Source organism: Poecile atricapillus, chromosome 8, assembly GCF_030490865.1.
Source record: "Poecile atricapillus isolate bPoeAtr1 chromosome 8, bPoeAtr1.hap1, whole genome shotgun sequence".
NCBI classification, from domain to species: Eukaryota; Metazoa; Chordata; class Aves; order Passeriformes; family Paridae; genus Poecile; species Poecile atricapillus.
Window position 1 is genome coordinate 12,406,951 of NC_081256.1, and position 19,894 is coordinate 12,426,844.

At 37.0% G+C, this 19,894-nt stretch overlaps 2 protein-coding genes across 5 annotated transcripts in view; both read left to right on the plus strand.

Moving 5' to 3' along the window:
- RASA2 (RAS p21 protein activator 2) overlaps nucleotides 1-7,625 on the plus strand; it is a 46,398-nt gene extending 38,773 nt beyond the window's left edge. For all 3 annotated transcript variants that reach the window (XM_058844139.1, XM_058844140.1, XM_058844141.1), the window contains 6 exons: nucleotides 1,251-1,357; nucleotides 1,643-1,725; nucleotides 2,569-2,777; nucleotides 3,514-3,617; nucleotides 4,208-4,397; nucleotides 5,237-7,625. In XM_058844139.1, the coding sequence (XP_058700122.1) occupies nucleotides 1,251-1,357; nucleotides 1,643-1,725; nucleotides 2,569-2,777; nucleotides 3,514-3,617; nucleotides 4,208-4,397; nucleotides 5,237-5,267 (724 nt within the window). In that variant the 3' untranslated portion in view covers nucleotides 5,268-7,625. The remainder of the gene's footprint in view (nucleotides 1-1,250; nucleotides 1,358-1,642; nucleotides 1,726-2,568; nucleotides 2,778-3,513; nucleotides 3,618-4,207; nucleotides 4,398-5,236) is intronic.
- Nucleotides 7,626-13,119: 5,494 nt separating this feature from the next.
- On the plus strand, nucleotides 13,120-19,827 carry RNF7 (ring finger protein 7). Of its 2 annotated transcripts, none has more exons than XM_058844427.1 (3): nucleotides 13,120-13,403; nucleotides 16,565-16,612; nucleotides 18,096-18,152. In XM_058844427.1, the coding sequence occupies exons 1-3, from the start codon at nucleotides 13,233-13,235 to the stop codon at nucleotides 18,150-18,152; spliced, it is 276 nt and encodes a 91-aa protein (XP_058700410.1). In that variant the 5' UTR covers nucleotides 13,120-13,232. The 2 variants fall into 2 exon arrangements, with proteins under 2 accessions (XP_058700410.1, XP_058700409.1); XM_058844426.1 differs by having other exon boundaries at nucleotides 13,200-13,410; nucleotides 18,096-19,827.
- The last annotated feature ends 67 nt before the right edge of the window (nucleotides 19,828-19,894 follow it).

Here is a 19,894-nt window from a genome sequence, read left to right on the forward strand (position 1 = left end):
GAATACATCTTGAATTTATATTGTCCATAACAGAATTGACTTCAGTCAATTTTCATTAATTGACTGAAGTCAATTTCATTAATTGACTCAGTCTTTTTTCATTAATGCCAGGTTCAGATTAATGCTTATTAAAATGTCTGATATACTGTATTACTGTATTTGTAATTTAGACAATTCTTAGTATGTAGAATTAGTATAAAAGGACAGCTGCAAACTTTCATAACTCATCTTTAAAATGCTTTAAAAAGTAATTAAAAGCAGCTGAAAACCTACTGAAGACTGTCTACATTACTGTCATTACAGTTCACTCTGTGCTCTGTGATGGTTTTTGAGGATTTTGAAAGTGTATTTTAAAAGAACCTTATTAACTTAGAATTATTTTACCTCCTGTATAAGCCCAGCCAGCTAAATATTCTGCCTTTAAAGTTAGATCAAAAACTACCCTGTAATTGAAATATATAACATTTATTGATAGAATGCTGTTATACAGATTGAGGTGAAAGTCACTCTTCCTAAGAAATGAACTGTCTTTTGCTTGATGTTGATCAAGAATAGATGATGATTTGAACAGCATTCATGAGGAAAAAATGTTTCAATGTATTTGAGAAGCAGGTTTATAAGAAAATATTTTTCTGTGAAACAGGCATCCAGATTTCAAACGAGGAAGAAACATGTCTCTTACTAAGATACTGAATAGAAATGAAGGAGGAAATTGTAGTGGATCAACACTTGGTTATAGTAAGAAATTGATGGCTGTTGTTCAAAACAAAAGAAAGAGTTTGCAGTGAGTACACTTAAAGTGTACTAAATGCAGTTTGTCTGCCCTTGCTATTGAGCAATGTCCAGTGTCATTTCCTTGATACTCAGTTTCTGATGCAGATAGGGTTTCAAGTACAATCACATGGAGAAAGTGGCAGGAAGGAGAGAATCTTGTAGTTAGATACACATTATTCCCTTTTGTGAAAATTTGGAATTCTTGATCTGAGTAAGTTACGTATCCCCTCCAAATTTACTGCTACAAGCACTGGTCTGGATTGTGTGTTTTTCAAACTGCTGTCTTGTCTTTGGAACCCTGTACACAATCACCATATTGGGAGGTAATCTTGAGGATCTGTTGTGAACAAGTAGTAGGTTTTCTTTTAATGTAAAATGAAGTAGATTTTTACATGGCTGCATGATGAACAATGTCTTACCTCAATAAATGGTTTTGAAGACTAGTGGTTGCATTTGGTTTGATTCTATCTTTACAGAGAAATGTACAAAAGAGCTCAGGGAAGGACTCGGATTGGTAAAAAGAATTTTAAGAAGCGATGGTTCTGTCTAACAAGTAGAGAATTCACATACCACAAACAGCAAGGTAAATAATATTTATTTTACAATTATTTTTATTTTTCAGCATTGTCCAAGTGTTTGTAGCTTTTTTGTGCTTTTATAAGTGTGTAATTTTTTCTTTTCCTAAAGTACCTAGGATGTATTTTAGTTATTTTTGCCTTGATTAATAGAGGCTTCTGTCTGATTCATATTATATTTTCAATAATAAAAATCCATATTTTTAGAGAATGAGCTGCAGTGTTAGTGCCCTGAGATTACAAAATAGTTTTTAAAGATTGCTTCACTCATCTGTTTACAATTTTTTTTACAGATAAGGAACCAATTTTCACTATTCCAATCAAAAACATCCTTGCAGTGGAGAAACTTGATGAGAGCTCCTTCAACAAGAAAAATGTGGGTCAAAAGATAGTTTGTATGTAATTCTTGATACGGTCTTTAAATAAAAGATTGTAATGAGTTTACAGAGTTAATGAAACACCATTACTAAACACTTCAGCAAGAAGTCTTTTATGGATGAAGAATAACAAGCTGTGTGCAGCAGCTCCAAGAGCATGGAAATTAACCTGGAAATTTGGCTATCTGCACCAAGTTTTCTGACTGATTTTGACTTTGCCCCCCTTGCCAAATTTCTGGAATAAGGGTTGAAACTACATGACCTTATTACAAAGCACTTGAAATTATATTATGTACTACTACCAAATTTGTATTTATTCCTTTTGATGAGAACTTTCTACAATCCCTTCATCAGTTGAGATGGTTGTCTGTGCTCACGGCCTCATTCTGGGCCTGGAACACATTGGTTATTTCTGTTCTTACGTCAATCCAGACTTCTGAGGCAGTGATAAAAGAACAGCTGTCACTAAGGCCAGAGATGGCTAAAGGAAAGACTTCTGTTGCTGTCAGGATATGAAGCATGAAGGTCATGCTTTGTGAAATCTGGGGTCACACTTAAAAATATGTGGATGAAGAGGACAGAAGATACATCCTGTTCTAATACATAAAGGTTCTTTCTTAGATGAGGAAGTGGTGTAGACAGAACACAGGGAGCTGTTCTGGTGGGGCTTTTCTTCTCTGTGTAGTTGAAAGAGGTGAAAGAGGCTGTTCTCCCTTATTTCACTTTCTTTCTTAATTTGAGTTTGTGTAATTGCCTGAGCACTGAAATCTATTTTGACATATGTGAAGTTGCTCAGTAACTGGATTTTTTTTACTCAGCAAAATAATGTTTTTCTTATATAGATGTTTCAAGTACTTCACGGAGAAAAGCCACTCTATATCCAAGCAAATAACTGTGTAGAAGCCAGTGAGTGGATAGAGGCTCTTTGCCGGGTAACGAGGTGCAACCAGAAGAGGCTGAGCTTTTACCACCCCTCTGCTTTCCTGAACGGGAACTGGCTCTGCTGCAAGGCCACCGTGGAGAGCACCGAGGGCTGCGCTCGCTGCACCGCGTAAGTCCCTGCCCAGGTGGAAACAGGCAGGCTTCCAGGGAATGGGGGAGTCACTGCAGCTTGCAAAGAGGGAAGCAAGGCTTTCCCTGTCTAATTCAGCAAGTGATGCCACAGAAACATGCCACGGTGATAAGGCACAAAGTACTGGATTTCTGTTACTTTGTGTGCCACCCTGTGGAGGTAACCAGCTCAGCACGAATATCCAGTGGCTGAGATCTTTTCATGCAGAATAATAGATTTAATTCAGATGCCAGGTTGAATGCAGAAATATGACACACATAGATCATTTGTATAAAATAATTAAAATGCTTGCTGGAGAAAGTTCAGCCTGGAAGTCTTTTCTCCTTAATGACTTAGTCTTGTTTTATACAACCACTTTTTTATTTGAACTTCACATATTTTAGAGGAGTGCCCTAAGAAAGTCAGCTAAATAATCTTGGATGTAGATTCTGACAAATCATTTGGATTTTGTAGGTATGTCAGAAAAATTAATAGCATTTTAAAATGCTTTACTGTCTTTTTAGAAGCTGCTGATTTCTGAAAACAAATGCTGTGATTTCTTTTAAAAATAAATTTATCATTATCTGGGTAGGTTATATAAACTACATTCTAAGTTTTGTGAAGCTGTCTGAGTGATAAACATATTAAAAGGCTATGTATATTGAAAAATAATCAGTTTTTACTTACTTTCAAGAATTACTTATAGTGATTACCTGTCTCTTTCTTCACGTTTTAGAGATGTTCCTGCTGATACTCAAATTGAGATTGATGGAGACAGAGAGACAGAAAGAATTTACTCACTTTTCTCTATCAACAGATCTAAACTTCAAAAGTTGGAAGGTACTCAAATGATAATTATAAAAGTTACTCTGATATTCAGTTCTAACTCTCTAGACCAAGTACATAATTTTGAACAATTAACTGAATTTAATGATTCACCTGAAAATAAAAGAAAGGAGAGTAAGAGATTGAATTTTTATCTTCTTAGTGCCTTGGTGTCTGATGTTCTTCAGGCATTTCTTTACAATAAATATCAGGCATTGTTCTAATTGAATTTCCATATATGTTATATTTTTAATAGTTTAAACAGAGAGACTGCAGCTGTAGGTGATTGCTGTGTTGTACGTTTCCTGACTATGTGATGAATTGTATTAGACGTGTTTTTGCTGCAGGAAAGCATTGAACTTCTCTTAATGTGAAGAAGAGAGAGCTGGATGCTCAAGGTGCTGAACACAGCTAGCAGAGAACAAGCTGTAGAATTGTAAATACATTTAGTTGATATTGCCTCCTGCTCTCATCTTAATCCATTTTACGTACAAGACAGAGTAACTTTACATTTCAGAATTTCAGTGTTACCATTTGCATAGGAGTTAGATTTGGTTTTTTAATTGTTAAAATTCTAAATGAGATGACTGTGGTCATTTTTGTAGAGGCTTGTGGAAGTATAGCAGTCTATCAGGGTCCTCGGAAAGAACCAGATGATTATTCAAACTTCACCATTGAAGATTCTGTAGCCACTTTTCATACACTTCAGCAGATAATAGATACAGTAGAGAAGTTGAATGAATCACATGAAAAATACCAGAAGAAGAGATCATCTAGTGCCAAATATGGTAGTGAGTAAGTATCCTATGTAACTTTGACATTGATAAATCATGGGATGAGGCCAGACTTGTTGGGGTAGAGATAATGAAGGTAAAGGTAGAGTTAGACAACATAGACATGGAGAGAATAAGGTACCTCACTTGTAGTAATGCAGCTTTTTATCACTTGTTGAAGATCTGAGCTCTTCTGGTGTGGATTCTTCCATTCCTGTTGAGATTCCTGTAAGTGGTGCAGTGACTCTTCTGTTTCCTTGCAGCTTCACATTTGAAGTGCACACAGAATTTATCCATAATAGTATGCCTACTTCCTAACTTTTTTTTTGCCAAAATTTTGGTTAAATAATTGAAGTATTGAGTTATATGAAATGGTCAAAATCTAACTGCAGAAACATATCTTTCAGGTATTTACTCTTTGTGTATATTTACTGTTTGTATTTCACTTGCCATACTCAATGATAAAAACTATTTCTTACGAAGGTAAAAAAACCCTCTGTTCTTTGGAGTACATCGTTGTTCCGGATCACGTTCTTTAATTCTCTTCAGTCCTGGCTTATGCCTCTGGAACACCACTAGCAAGTTTTTAGATTTTTTTCTTTGCATCAATAAGGATTGATTCACCAGGAAAAAAAGAAAAGCTCAAACCCTGATTAATATTTGACCCAAGTTGTGGAGAAAAATTGAGTGTGATTTAGAAGTCCAGTGTGAAAGCAAATGAGGTTTTTGCAAATCACTGAATTTCACGATTAATGATAGAAATGGGTTTTTTTGCTTGATAAATTTAAATTGCATGATGAGAACTAGAAAGCAAATGTTAACCTTAAAAGTATTTACACATAATATGTTGTTTTTTTTCAGAGAAAATCCGATTGTTGGAAAAGTTTCCTAACCAAAACAAACTGGTCCACTTGGATGAAAAAGGAAACTGGAAATATTCTAGAGTGTTTTGGTTTTTTGTTTGTTTTCTTTTTTTAATTCATTATATACATTTTTTGCAAAGTATTTAAGAATGAACATAAATGCTAGTTGTGTTGACAATCTATTTAATATTTAATAGAAAAATACCTTCTTGGAAATCTGGTCTTTAAAGTTTATTCTCATTTTGCTGAAGAACTTGAAGTTCCAGGTTCTTGAAGTAAGAGATGTGAATAAATCTAAATGTTGTTTTGCCATTGTTGTCTTATTGGAAAGAACTTTCTAGACAAATAAGCTTTTTCATGGAAGAAAATCCACACTGCATTTGTTGGTTGGATTACATCTCAGTACATACACTGCAAACTTGCATGAGTTTACCATGAGTGCCTGCCCTGCTGATATGGATTTTGAAGTAGAAATCCCAAGATCTTATGATGTGGAAAAGATCTGAAGCTTCACACTCGATACATTTGACTTATTTTTCTTTGTATTAGGTGTTGTCATGACTTGATTTATCTACAGTTGAAGTTTTATAGAACCATGCAGTATGCTGCAAATCATCTGGACAGCAGATTACCAGTGTTAGTTGTGTTATTAAGTACTAAAGAAGAAATCAGGGAACTTACGTTGTACCTCTTGTTTACATTTGGAGTGAGTAATATATGGAGTGACATTAGACCACTATCTATTTTCTTTAGCATTTTTTAAGGTACATATTTTTTCTTAACCTAAAAAGAAGTGCAGGGTAGTAACATTCTTGTTAAATAGGTTTGCCTACAGATAGAAAAATTTAAGTGTGAACAGATTGTGGTTAAGTACTGATCAATTAACATCATCCCATGTATGATTTAATTTCTTGTTTTTATAAAAAGTAATAACTACGTCCAGCTCAACTTTTGACTACAAATCTAATAAATAATCTCTATTATAATCACTCAAAGCACTTTAGATATCTGGACTATCCCAGATTATTTTTAGATACTTTGTAGTATCTGCTTGTTATGATCAGTTGAATGATCAACATTGTTTTGTCTTTAAGCAATGCTTCAGTGAATATTTTTGTATCTTTAGTTACATGAATTTGTATTTGCCACTTAACACAATTTTAAACTGGCATTCCTGACTTCAGTAAGATTAATTTTTGCTCACTTTGTCTGAGAAGTTAGTTTTCTGCTGAGAAAAGGTATATGTATATAACCAGGAAGAAGCAAAGGTATTACTGTGGCAACTTTGCTTCATCAGTATTAAATACAATGGTACTTGTTGGACTATTATTTTTAATAAAAGTTGTATGTGGTACTTTTATTTTTAAAGCATTTTCTGTGGGGTCTTTTGTTGTTTTGCAGGGTGTTTTTTTAGTTTTGGTTTTGTTTTGTTTTTCCAGTCACAATTTGGCCAAATTAATTAGGAATGTAACTTAGAATAGAAATGCACAATTCTTGAAACAGGAAGCTGTTGAAATTACCACACAATTTATTATACTGTTGTAAGAAGGCTTTCTAAAATGGAAGGAAGGTGGCAAGACAGGATTGTTTTAATACCAAGCTATTTTAGAATACCTGGGATTCAGTTCTAGGATCTGCAACATCACAATCATTTAATTACCTCAGCTGGTTTTGCCTTTTCCTTTTTTACGCATTTGATGTGTTCAACAGGACTTTTATTTGCCAACAGTTAAAACTGAGGGAGAATATAGCAATGCCAATAAATGTGTTTTGCCAAGCTAAAGGTAAAGATTAATTGCTATTAATCAAAAGTTGTTATTAAACAAAGTTGAATGTGGTTGAGTGTCAGAATTAGGTTTTGTTGTGTATGAATTAACCCTGTGGCAAACCCTCTTCCTTGGAGCCATTTTCTGTTGTTTTCAAAGTCAAATTTATGAAAAATTGAATAGTATACTCTTGCAATGTTGGGGTTTTGTAATATGCACTTTTTTTTTTTTTTTTTTTTTTTTTTTTTTTTTTTTTGCTTTGGTACTGGAATACTGAGAAAAAAACCCAGAAGGCCATTGAATATTTGTGACCATTAAGAGTTGATTTCTCATTTTATAATGTTTTAAAGTGCAGTAGATGTTCTAGAATTTAATTAGGTACAAGTAGGACGATAATTAATAAAAGCCTTCATTTTTGATTAGTCTAGAAAAGTGATGTTATTCAGTAATTACTTCTGTTAGGATTGTAAAAGTTTTAATGTTATTATGATGATGTATTGTTGAATGTATTTTTATTTAAATTTTATTTTCTTATCGAGACATTAAAATGTTTTGTAACATCGCTTGAGAATAACTCAGAAATAAACTACAACAAACCTGAGATAAGCTGTGTGTTTACTGTGAGGCCTGGCTGTTTAAAATGTTTAAACAGTATTTTTCAGCATTTACCTGAGTGAATGGGAATTGCATGCAATTAACCTGGGGGATGTGGCATCTGCAGCATTGTTGCATTCTAAATTGGTGTCTGGGGAGAGTAGTGCTGGTTCATCATTCAGTGTAAGAGCATGCAGAGAAGCCTTACGAATTGTTCTTTTTTGCTGGCATGGAAGCGTCTGTCAGGAGTTACAGTGCAAACCATCCAGCCATTTTGGAATTAATTTGATTAATCTGAAGTAAGATGTATTAAGGCCTGCTATGAGTGGTATGCATCCATTTGCAGATTAGAAAGCAGAGGAATGTAAATATGAAATTGGAAGTACAGGAGGAATTTTTTTTCTGTGAACATTTAAAAAAAAGGATTGTACATATTCTGTAATGATTATAGCAGACTGATCCTTTTTTTTTTCCTCTGCTAATATGTTGCCTTCTCTAACCATTAATTTAAAAAAGAAAATTAATTTCAGAGTTGAAGAGTAGAGCTGTAAGAATTGGGAATAGAGCCTGTAATTCAGTTACATTACTTAAAAAGGCACTTTGTGTACCTAAATTGCAGACAAAAATGTTGCCAATTCGTTGCTTTACAATCAGAATAAGATTTAAAAAGATGCAGTGGCAACAGTGTTCAGGAAAGGCATATTCTTTGTAAGCAGTTATTTAGGTACAGAAATTAAGAATTTTAATTAGGTATTCTTAGTAAGAATATTTTGCGGTTTTTTTAATAAAAGCAAATATATGACTGCTGAAGTGTTTTAAAATATTCTTTATGTTAATAAATGTTTATGGCAAATGACAAAATTCATCCATCTTGCTTAATACAATTTTCCATAGAAAATCTTGTATATAATCAAGATTTTTAAGTGTTTGAGTCCATCATTATTTTAGCATAATTACAATTGCAAATGCCATGCCAGTTGTATGAAGTCTAGTTAACAATTTCACCAAAAAGATGCAAATCATTACACCGATTTTAGAAACTTCATGGATTCAAACAATTTAGTTTGCTTTAAGGGGTTGTGATTTCGTTACCCACTTTCATCTTTTGTTTTTGGTCATTCTTCGTACACAGGGAAAAAAAGCTTGAGAGAATCATAAAACAGCCAAAGTAAACCTACTGTGTGACTAGAATTCAAGACTTGCAGGTCAAAATCTCTTACCTGGTCCCTCTGATTTCTCAAAAGGTCCAAGATATTCCGTGCTTTATGGTGGCAAACTCCAGCGTGTGCAGCAGCAGGGAGAGAGGCTGGAGTGTGGATGGTGAACAGCAGAAGGCTCCGAGGGCAGCAGCCCCGGTTCCAGCAGCACTTCCCTCCCGGAGCAGGACAGGCAGCGCTCCAGAGGTCACTCCACAGCTGCCTGAGAGCTCAGCTGGAGCTGCCGGGGTTTAGCTCAGCCCTCGCTTTCTGCTCGCTGGGACACTGCTGCTGCAGGATACAGGAACAGCCGGGGAAAAGCAGGGAACAGACAAAATTAGTAAGGAAACTCCCCTTTAAGAATCAAGTGATCTACAGTAATGCTCAGAACTGACAATTAGTGGTATCTTTCTTCCACAGACCTTTGAAGTACTTAATGAAAGAAGGGGAAGTATTTACATTTCAGTCTCTTCTTCCCATACTGGGTCATGTAAGGCCCTATGCTTTGTATACCGATGCAAATTTGAAAAGTCCAAGAGGAAAGAAAACTTTTTGAAACACAAAACATTGATTTCTGTGACAACCAAAATAATTAATCTAGCTTCCTCCTGAGTAGTTCACATATATTCCAGTTGAGTTCTTCCATTCTGTTATGGTATGACATTTACATGGGTTTGTTATTTTATTATTTTTATATATACTTGAATTTTAAATGTATATTTTTGGCACTACCTTGGCCAAAATATAAAAGTAGAAAAGTAGGTCAAGGTAAAAACAAATGTGTTGTGACATGATATGCAGGATATAACATCTACAAGTGTGAATAATGAGAAGATAAAGTTCACTTGTGCAACACCTCCCAGTAATTTAAATATATGAGCAAAGGGAGGTTCTATAGGCAAGTTATGTGGCTTTTCTTTCTAGTGTTTCTATTTTTTGTTTGGGGTTTTAGAAATTTTTTTGAGGAGGGGAGGTCTGGTGTGTATTGAAGGGCTGGATTTTCTAAGAGTGGCTTTTGGGGTCTATGCTGATACTAGGCAGGATCCAAATATCAGAGAGATGTTAAAAATAGTAAAACAGACTGTGCTACCTCACAAATTTATAGGAAGTGTCCATATTTCAAAATACATGGGGCCTGTGCCCCTGCACAACAACAGAACAATGTAATTTGGTATCCAGTTTTCAATTCAGAATGCAGTTCCATTCTCAAACAGCTAACTACAGTTGAAATGTGCAAAATTTTATCTTCACAGATTTTCTAAATTAAAGAACAGATATGAAATAGACATCTAACCTGAAGATCAGCACTGTTCAGGGGTAATAGTAATAGCTGAGTTTTACTCCAGAGTAAAACAATTAGCAAACAAAAGCACAGTATAGAAGTTCATAAAGCAGTCAGAGGTCTTTGTGTCTTTAGCTTTTAATCTCTGCTGCAAAAGGAGAGATGAATGAGCCAGGGTGTTGTGTGAAAAATGGAGATGTTCCAAGGGTTTAGAGTTGATTAAAGCAGCTCAGCAAAAGGGTTTTTTAAAAATAACTTCTGTAAGGATTTCCCTTCTGCGTATTATGTGTCATGAATGATCATGTATTTCACTTGAAGAGTAAAGCACAATGCATTTAAGAATTGGAATTACTGCTATTTCTCTGTCTTTGAGCTCATTCCTGGACTTTATGAAGTTCATGCCCAATCATATACATTTATAAGAATATTGGGATCTCTTTGCTATGCTGTGCATATTTGTGTGATTTCTTCCCTTCCAGTGAGATCCTCCAAGTGCAAAAGCATGCAGCTTATTCCACAAATACATTGTTTCCCTAATTCCTGTTGTGATTTCCTTTATATTTCTGCATGCCTGCTACATGCTTCTGTTTCACAGAAACTGTACCTATGAGCATTAGAGTCTGTTTTCTATTCTGCCAGTTGCATCTGGCAGCTTCAGTAAAGCCTTAGGAGCTGCTACAGGTGGGTTTGTGACAGATGGTGGTGTGCTCATACAGTGCTGTTCCCTGTGCTGTCTTCCTCTCTTGCAGCTCCACTGTAGCTAAGTCTCAGCCCTACTGGGCATTAATAGATCCATCTAGCATATTCTTATTGGGAAAGAGGTACAGAGAGACACAGATGACCAGAGTTTAAGAAATAGTTTTGGCAGAGAAGTATGCTTAAATTATTTTCTTTGGCAGATAAATTGACACAGTCCTCGAGTGTTTTGATATATGTTAATCTATTGACAGAACAAACAGTAAGTGGGATAATACAGTCCAGCACATGTATCAGTTGGCCAAGATAAACACGTACTTACATAACTGTTCTTTGCATTATCATAAAACTGACATTTTTGTAAAAGCTTTGTTTTTAATAAAAATAATTTTCACAGAATCATTAGGTTGGAAGAGACCTTCAAGATCATCGAGTCCAATCCATGCCCCAACATTTTAAATAAACTATGGCACCAGCTGCTACATCCAGTCTTTTTTTAAACACATCCAGGGAAGGTGAAGTAAACAAACTGGCAAAAGAAAACAACAAAAATGTCAAAAAGTTTTAAGAAGAAAGGAAGAAAAAGGAGTAAAATCAGGCTGTTTCCAGACATCTCCATTCTCAAAGGATTTATGAAACTCTGCAAGGCATTGTATATCCTTTTAAAGCACTGTCTGTGCAATATTCAGAATTTAGAAAGGGGTATAGAAAATGAAAATGTTCTTACGAGGCAAAGATGCATCTATATTGATTTGAAATGGGAATAAGAGTATTAGCAGAACACTAAGGTTGGGTGTCACACTTGGAGCTTTGAGTATTTTTTATATGAAGACAATCAGAATTGATGAATTACACTGCATCATTACTTTGAAATTATGACAAATTTAATTCATTATAGATTGTGTAAAATAAAGCAATATTTCAAATTTGGATACTAAGTATCATGAGCATTGTGTTCTCAGCTGCCAAGTTCTTCTTTTCCCATTCTGTAGCACACAATTGGCTTTAATGGTAGCTGAACAATCACTCGTTGGGCTGAAAGGAGCTTGGTTTGATTTCTCATTTTTAGATTCTCAATTTGGAATATTTTCAGTGAATGAGATGAATGAATGCCCAGTCTGAAATATTGTGGCTTTTATTTACAATTAAAACCAGTGACTGTGCATAGGGAAAACCCTCTGAAAGAGCTGTCGTGGCACTCTCCCATGTGTGACCTCCTTAATGTCGTGTGTGGCTGTAGATGAATTACAGAGTGCCAGAATTACTTCTCAAAAATGGCTTGAAATTTTTCTGATACAGCTCTTTAGGTGAAAAAATAGCAAGAAAATAATTTTTAGGTGGGAAGCTATCACTTTATTTCTCTACGGCAGTCTGGACAGAGTCAAAGGTGCCTATGTCATATTTGCTTTCGTGAACTAATCCAAGTGGGGTTTATATTTGACTTTGCATCATGTACAGCACATGTGTGATGATTTGACAGCACTCAACACAGTTATAATGTCTGTCATAGTTTGCTCTTAGAACTTAAGAATTGCATCAGTTAGGGATACAAGGCAAATTGTATCAATTTGAAAACCCCAAAACTCCAACAGGATTTGGTTGTTTGACTTGTGGGGTTTTTTTTAATCTCTATTTAGAGGTAGTTCACATTTTACATAGCAGAAATTAAATGTACTTAAATGATAGATTTTAATTTTTTTACGTTTAGGAACAGGTACATTCAAATTTTAAAAATCTTTGCAAAGGGCATAAAAATGCAATATATTATCAAAGGAAAAGTATGTATACATTTTCTTTTCTTTTACAAAAAGCAATTTTTTATTTAAAACTTTCTGGATTACATCTAGTCCCAGTAATTCAAATTCAGAAGTGCCATGATGGTTTTAAAAATGGACATAATAGAACGATGAGTTAAAAGTGTGGAGCTGGCGAAGGGAAATGAAGAGTGTGGATTGAGAGGAGTGTGAATCAGCCAAGCTAAAAGACTTACTTCATGTTTAACAGTGTTCAAGGTGCTTTTGAACTGATAGTTGAGTAATGTGCAGACATAAAATCTTTAGTATCATTGTTTTTACTTTATTACCAAGGTGGCCAAGGTGCACGCCACTGCTGCAGTGTTTCGCTTATTCTCTTAGCAGTCTTAGGAAATGAGTTGGAAGATTGGGTTGTCTCCCTACACTCAAGGCAGCCCAGACCACTGAAGTTCTGATTGATTCATTTGCACTCCGCGTGTGACAACATCCTTCATGAGCACTACCAACGTGGCACCTGCTGGTGTCCTGCTGAAACACAGGAAGTGCTTTGAAGCTCTGTAAATGCGTTCGGTTTCCAGGAAGGCCTCCAGGCCCGCGGGGCCTCTCCGGGCCCGTCCCGCTCCCCGCGCCGCGGGCGGGGCTGCGCGGCCGCCGCCGGAGGGTGGCGCTGCCGCCCGCGCGCCCGCCGCGTCCCCGCCCCTCCGCCATGGCCGATGTGGAGGACGGGGACGAGCCCGGCGCCCCCCACTCGCTGCCAGGCTCCGCGGGCTCCAAGGCGGGCGCCCCCGACAAGATGTTCTCGCTGAAGAAGTGGAATGCGGTGGCCATGTGGAGCTGGGACGTGGAGTGCGACACCTGCGCCATTTGCCGGGTGCAGGTCATGGGTAAGCGCCGGCCGGGCCGCCATGGCCGCGGGGCGGGGGGCCTGGGCCGGGCCTGGGGCCGTGCCCGCCGCCCTGGGCATGGCGGGCGCAGGGCTGGGACACGGTTTCCGGTAGAAGGGGGGGGCTGATCCCTCCCGCCTCCGCTTCCTCCTCCGCGCCTTCCCGGAGGAGGAGAAGGAGAAGGAGGAGGGCCCCGCGGGGGCCGGCCCGCCGCGCTCCAGAGGCCACACGCGGTCCCGTCGGGCAGCGAGCGTCCCCCCCTGCCCGGCCGGGCCGCGCTCCCTGCGCCGCCCCCGCCGCACGCGGGGCCTGGGCCCCGCCGGGTGCTCGGTGACCGTCCCCTCTCCTGCAGTGCCGCCTTCGTCGTGAGGGCTGGTGCTCGTCTGCGGCACTGACTTACAGCTAAACCGAGTGCTGCGTGCCCGGGGCTGCTCTTTGTGGGGTGGGTTTTGTTAAGAGTCTTCTGTTCGGGGTTGTTTTTTTTTTACGAAGCAGTTACGGATGTACATATAAATTCATTTTCCAAATCTCTTAAATCAGGGTGCCTGGCACTACTTCACAAACGTGATTATTGCTGCAGTTGAACACACATAAATGTACTGAGATCTCTACTGAGTAAGGGGTTAGTTTATTTGGTTTTGAAATCCAGAGACTGTTTGAAACACCTTCATTGTTGACGCACATTGTTGTTTTCTGACATCTTTGTCTAATATGATATTTATCTTGATTCTTCGAAAACGGCTTCAATTCTTCCTTTACTGTGTGTGCATATCTAGTTTTTACTATTGGGCTGAGTCATCCTAGATAAAACTGTCCTCTCAGTTGGGTGTGCAACACTTTGGCTGGACAAACGACCCAAGAGCACCTTGCTTCTGTAGGGCCAGGACCCATGATACTGAAAATAAAGTCAGGATTTGGTTTAACAGAAATGAGGCAAAATATGCAATTCTGTTAGTTCTCGTAAATGCTTTTACTGGGAAGATTCTGTGGAATAAAGAAGGCAAAAGGGTGCACTAGAGGAAAAAACATGCAGCACAAACTGAAGTCGTGGGAGATGATCTTTTACATAAGCATATTTTGAAGATTATTTGCTTTTTTATGGTAAACAGAGACTACTCTGGAAATATGAAATTGGCTTCATTTGCCGTGTAAACCATAATTTTAAAAAAGTATTTATCCCTATTGTGGCTAGCCTGTTACAGGACACTATAAAAAATGTCTTAGATTAACAAAATCTTACCCAGAGCTATTATAAAAGTTAAAAAAAATATAGTATTTTCTCATAGCTAGACCAAGAGAGTACTTTTAATCTGAAATTAGAAAAAAAACCTGAAAAAATCTAGTAACCGTTTTTGGGGAACAAACCACATTGTTAGAATGTGAAACTTGATCATAACTGACTTCAGTTTAGCAATTTTGCGTTGACCCTGCCAGAGTGGGTCTGGCTCCTGTCGAGCCACTGCGTCTGCAGTAACCTTAGGTAGGAGGCAGTGCCAGACTGAGACTGGTACTTGTTGCAAGTTAGTTTGTTTGACTTTTGTAGGGAAGGAGGTGTTAGCTCCTTAACCATTTTATATTGGTTTAACTCCTTGAACCAATGTGGTCTTAGATGCACAAGGGAAGGAGGCAGCAATGCAGGTGTCAGCAGGGAAGTGCAGGATTGCAGCTGGAGTGGCTTTGCTGTCCTTAGCTTTTCAGACTGTCCCCCTTGGGGTTATGATGTAGGAATGGGGACAGGTTACTTCGGTGTGGTGGCAGTGATTTCTGTCCTTGGTTCTCTGTGCTGCTTCTGTCTGAAATTGCAACTCAAGGGCTCGATAGGACAGCTGATTTATTCTTTCTGCTCTGACCCCAAATCATCCATCAAATGTGGGCTCCCACAAACCCTGATACAAGTTGAAGCACTTGGGCTGAATCTCCCCAGCACCTTGGCCCTTAACTGCTGTTGAAATATCAATTGTAGGAACAGACAACAGGAAAGTTGTGCTTTTGTCTCAGAGAGGAAGGGGCAGCCGTTTTAGAGCTCTCTCTGATTTGTTCTCTATCACCTGAGAAGAGGAGGAATGTCTGGGCAGATTTATTCTAAAACAGTAGTACTGGCCCTATCTGGCAGAGACTCAAAATATTATATAATATCATTTTGCTTTCAAAAAGAGCAAAAATACTCAAATCTATTGATTTGATATCAAATCTCAAATTCCTGTAGCACATTATGGTTTCGTCTTCTGGGAGAATATGGTCCAACTATTAACATGTAAGCCAGATCCAACCTGCAGGACATTTGTTTAAACTAGTTCCTTTTCTTTGGAGGAGATGAAGATGCGTTTCCTTATGTAATGGTTGAACACTTTCTGTTGTGCATGATTCGAGCATGTGTGTCTGTAGCAGTCCATGGTGGGGCAAAGGAGAGAAGCAAAGGTGTTTTTCCACTGTATGTGTGGCATATTGGAAGCCCGGAAGTTGTCACTCCTGTATCTTACTGAGTCCTGGACCTGCCATCCAGTCCTAAAACCACAGACTGGAGTGCATAAAGATAATAAATATTTTTAATTAGATATTATTCCGTATTTATTAACATATATTATCAGCCGTACCACTATATTTGTATGTGTGTGACTCCTGTGAAAATTAGATGCAGGTACTTGTTGAGGGAAGCTGCTATAAAAAGTAATAGGTGGTGGGAGTTGTGGTGAGAGATTCACAGCCTAAAAAAATCAAAATTGTGAATGACTTCCTTAAAAGGAAATGCTGACATCTGAAAAACAAAGTCCTGTAATTAGGGTTTGGCTTTGTGCTTGCTCTGGTCTTAGTATGCCTGAGTGCCTTGGCACAAATCTATGGGCTTTTATATCTACAAAATGGAGAAGGCTTTTTTTCAGCAAAAGTTATGAAAATACCAAAGCAATGGAAAATAAACAAAACATGCTGGAGGGTTCAGAGTCCTTCTGATCTCTTTCAGTTATAAATTTCATTGTCATTTGCATAGTTTTAGAATTTAAGGGGCCTATTTAATGTTAAAGGGCTGAAGTAGACATCAAAACTTGAGATTTTTACCTCTGTAAATTTGTATTAGAGTTTATATTTTCCTCTGACAAACCTATTCTTAAGATGGAATCCTGAGAATCAAATTGAGTTTGTTCTTGTTTACTTTTAGATGCCTGTCTTAGATGTCAAGCTGAAAACAAACAAGAAGATTGTGTTGGTATGTAGTGACTTCATTCGCTTGTTTTTCAATTGAAGCTTCTCTCAGCATGGTGCATTTTAAAGTTTGAAGGGAATACTGATTTTATTAATGCTCAAAAGTAAACTGGTGTTTTGTTCTACGTTGTATCATCTTTTTACATTAGTAATAATTTATGCATAATTTTTGAGCACAAAATATCAGTTTTCATGTCAGCTGTCCTGTAAAACAAAACAGCTTCCAATTTTCTGTCAACACGTACACAACTAAGAGATTTAGGTTTCTTTCACTGTTTTGTGAACAGTGTTGTGTTCACATATTTGAGATCATAATATACATTTTTGAAGTGGGTAGGAAAAAGCTACTTTTTCTTCAAAGTTGCATGCCAGAAAACATTATTGTAGTACAAATAAAAATCCTCTGTTCTGAAGTAAATGTATGTCTGAGTTAGGAAGTAATATTTTTCCCACTATTAATTCACAGATAATGGAGGCAATGGCTTGGTTGTTCACTTTACATTTTCAAGAGTGGGATCACTTCAGTTTAAACATAATCATACTTTCAGTGCCTGTGTATACAAAAGAAAGTCTTAATTCTGACTGATTAAATAGGAAATAGTAAAAACTGTCTCAAAGAACTTGCTTCAAACCTTTATGACAGCTTTTAAATGAGTGGTAAACCTTTCCATGCTGTTGAGCTTTGTGTTTTGAAGAGTATTGTCTCAAAAAAAACCCACTGGGGGTTTTTGATTATTGTTTTAATGGGAATAGGGTTTTCCTGTTCCAGATATCCTAATTGGCTTGCTAAGTTTCCTCTTTAAGATAGACAGGAAAACATATCATTTACAGCACTCCTTTGGTTGTTACCTTTGTGCTCCTGTGAGGAAAATGTGAGCTAAGAAGGAAAAAAAGCCAAGTAACTACATTTTAAAATATTATTCAGGAGTAAATAGGTAACAGATAACAATTTTTGTAGTCTTGGAACAACTGTAGCCTGTGAGTAACTCCTGGTGTAAAGTCCTATTTTAAGATTGTATACTGTGTCATATGTGCCTCCTTGCTATCACACATTTCAGTTCAAACAGTGCATTTCACATGAGAATTTGGTGGTATGCTCTGGTATGATAGTGAGTCAGTAGTGCATTGGCTTTATTTTGGTACTGGAGAAGATTAAGGGGAAAAACTTTAATAGTTGCACTTATTTACTGGGCAGAGCTGCTAAATATGTTTATACAGTCACAAAACCCTCTCACTTTAAACAAGGTGATAATATATGCATTTCTTTTTTTTTAATATTTGGAAGCAAGTAAAAGGCTTGATGATGGAACTGACTATCATCAACATGATCATAATAATCCAATCTCAGTGGATTAATCAGTGATGACCTGTTTTGTCTCTAAAGTTTCCAGTGGTTATTATTTGAGAAGAGTGATAGTCTGAACCTTGCTGTAGATGTTGATTGAACAGCTGAGTGTGACTGGAACATGTTCTTTCTTCTCTTTCAGTGGTTTGGGGAGAGTGCAATCATTCCTTCCACAATTGCTGCATGTCCTTGTGGGTGAAACAGAATAATCGCTGTCCCCTCTGCCAGCAGGACTGGGTAGTCCAGAGAATAGGCAAATAAAAACTGGAGGGTTTCTTTCTGTTGCGCTTGTTGGAACGGTGTGTGCGTTATGCCCTGTGCTCATGCAGAACTGAACGTGTCTGTCAGGACATGGCTCGCTTGGTTTATCTGCTCCAGAGCGGGTTTGGTGCAGGCCCTGGTCAGGCTCACTGCAAGGGTTCCACAATTGAAACAGGATATCAACAAAACTACATCAACAAATGTATCTGCTGTGATTAAACTGTTGTCTGTATCAGAGCACAGAAACCTACTGGTGCATATTATAACCCTAAACACAGAGCAGTTAATGTTTTTCCTTTGATAAATTAATTAAATTGAAAGAGTCACCTTACCTGGTCTGATACACTGCTTAGTTTACTGTCAGGATAAAGAAAATGTTTCCCAAGTACTATTGTATGCAAAAACACAGTCAGTGTGGTTTTTAATAAAATATTTTGGGTTTTCATCTAAAATGAACAGTGTGTAAAACATTTGCTATGTGCTTTTTCCATCACACTGTATTAAACATTTCTAATTTATGTTTTCTTTATGACTTTCATTTTGTTGTATCTTCAAGTCTGTTGCTCTGTTATGTTCTAGACATGATTTATACAACTATAATGTTAAAATTTAACCATGTTAAAATTTTTTTTATTTATATTTCTGTTGGTGATCATGGAGACATGTATTTTTAATCCAAAGATTTTTGGTAAAAAGACTTGTATTTGATATCAGTTAACTAGAGGTGTTGACAGTCTTGCTGGTGAGCTGATTAATATAGGAAGCAAACAAAAGTGATAATTTAAATAAGCCAAGGAAAAGAGACGCTAACTAAATCTAGGGGAAAATGGTAAATTGTAATTTCGTGAAAATTTATTGAATAGAAATGTCTTTATTTTCTTTTTATTGGTCACAGTGCTTTGGAAGCATTTTTTCATTTTTGTGGAAATCCTGAATATAGCATCTTCTTTGAATTTTTTCTTACAGCTGTTTAAGTGCTTGCCTCTAACTTTGTCCTTTCCCTAAATATCCAAATTACTATGAATCTGAACATATGCTGTGGGATTTTTAAAATATATGTAATGGAAAAGTAGAATTATTGGTTTAAATCTGTAACAAATTCAGGCTTAATAAAATGGTTAATCAACATGGGTGAAACTGAAGCAATATAATATGCATTGTTTACCTCAAAATTATCACCTTTAATGTTTAATGTGTTTCTCAGTAGATGTATTTCTGTCTAATTCTATGTACATTTAAAGAGGTTTATCTTCATTGTATAAAGTAGTTCCAATCTTTGTCATCAAGCATATTGCAGAGCTTACTGTGGTTTTGTTTAATAGTCTTGTTTTTAAGATGTTTGATTTTTTAAATGTAGCTTTTGTTAATTACACACTAATATAAAAAATCCTGAGTTGCTGTTACACTGTATCACATCAGTTGTTATTATGCCAGATGACATCTGTCTTAAAACTGAATACAAATGTAAAATGTGTTAACAGTAGTAATCAAGTGCCTATAGCATTTACATTGCTGTGGCGTATTTCTGTTTGTGTAAAAATATTCCCAAAATTTTTGCAAAAAAAATTTGAGTAGATGTGAGAATAAATTTTAGCTGTCACAGTCAAACTGTATCTTACCTACCTTCCACCTGTTTTCTCTATCCACATTTGGTCCCAGGCTCCATCCTGTGACCTCTGT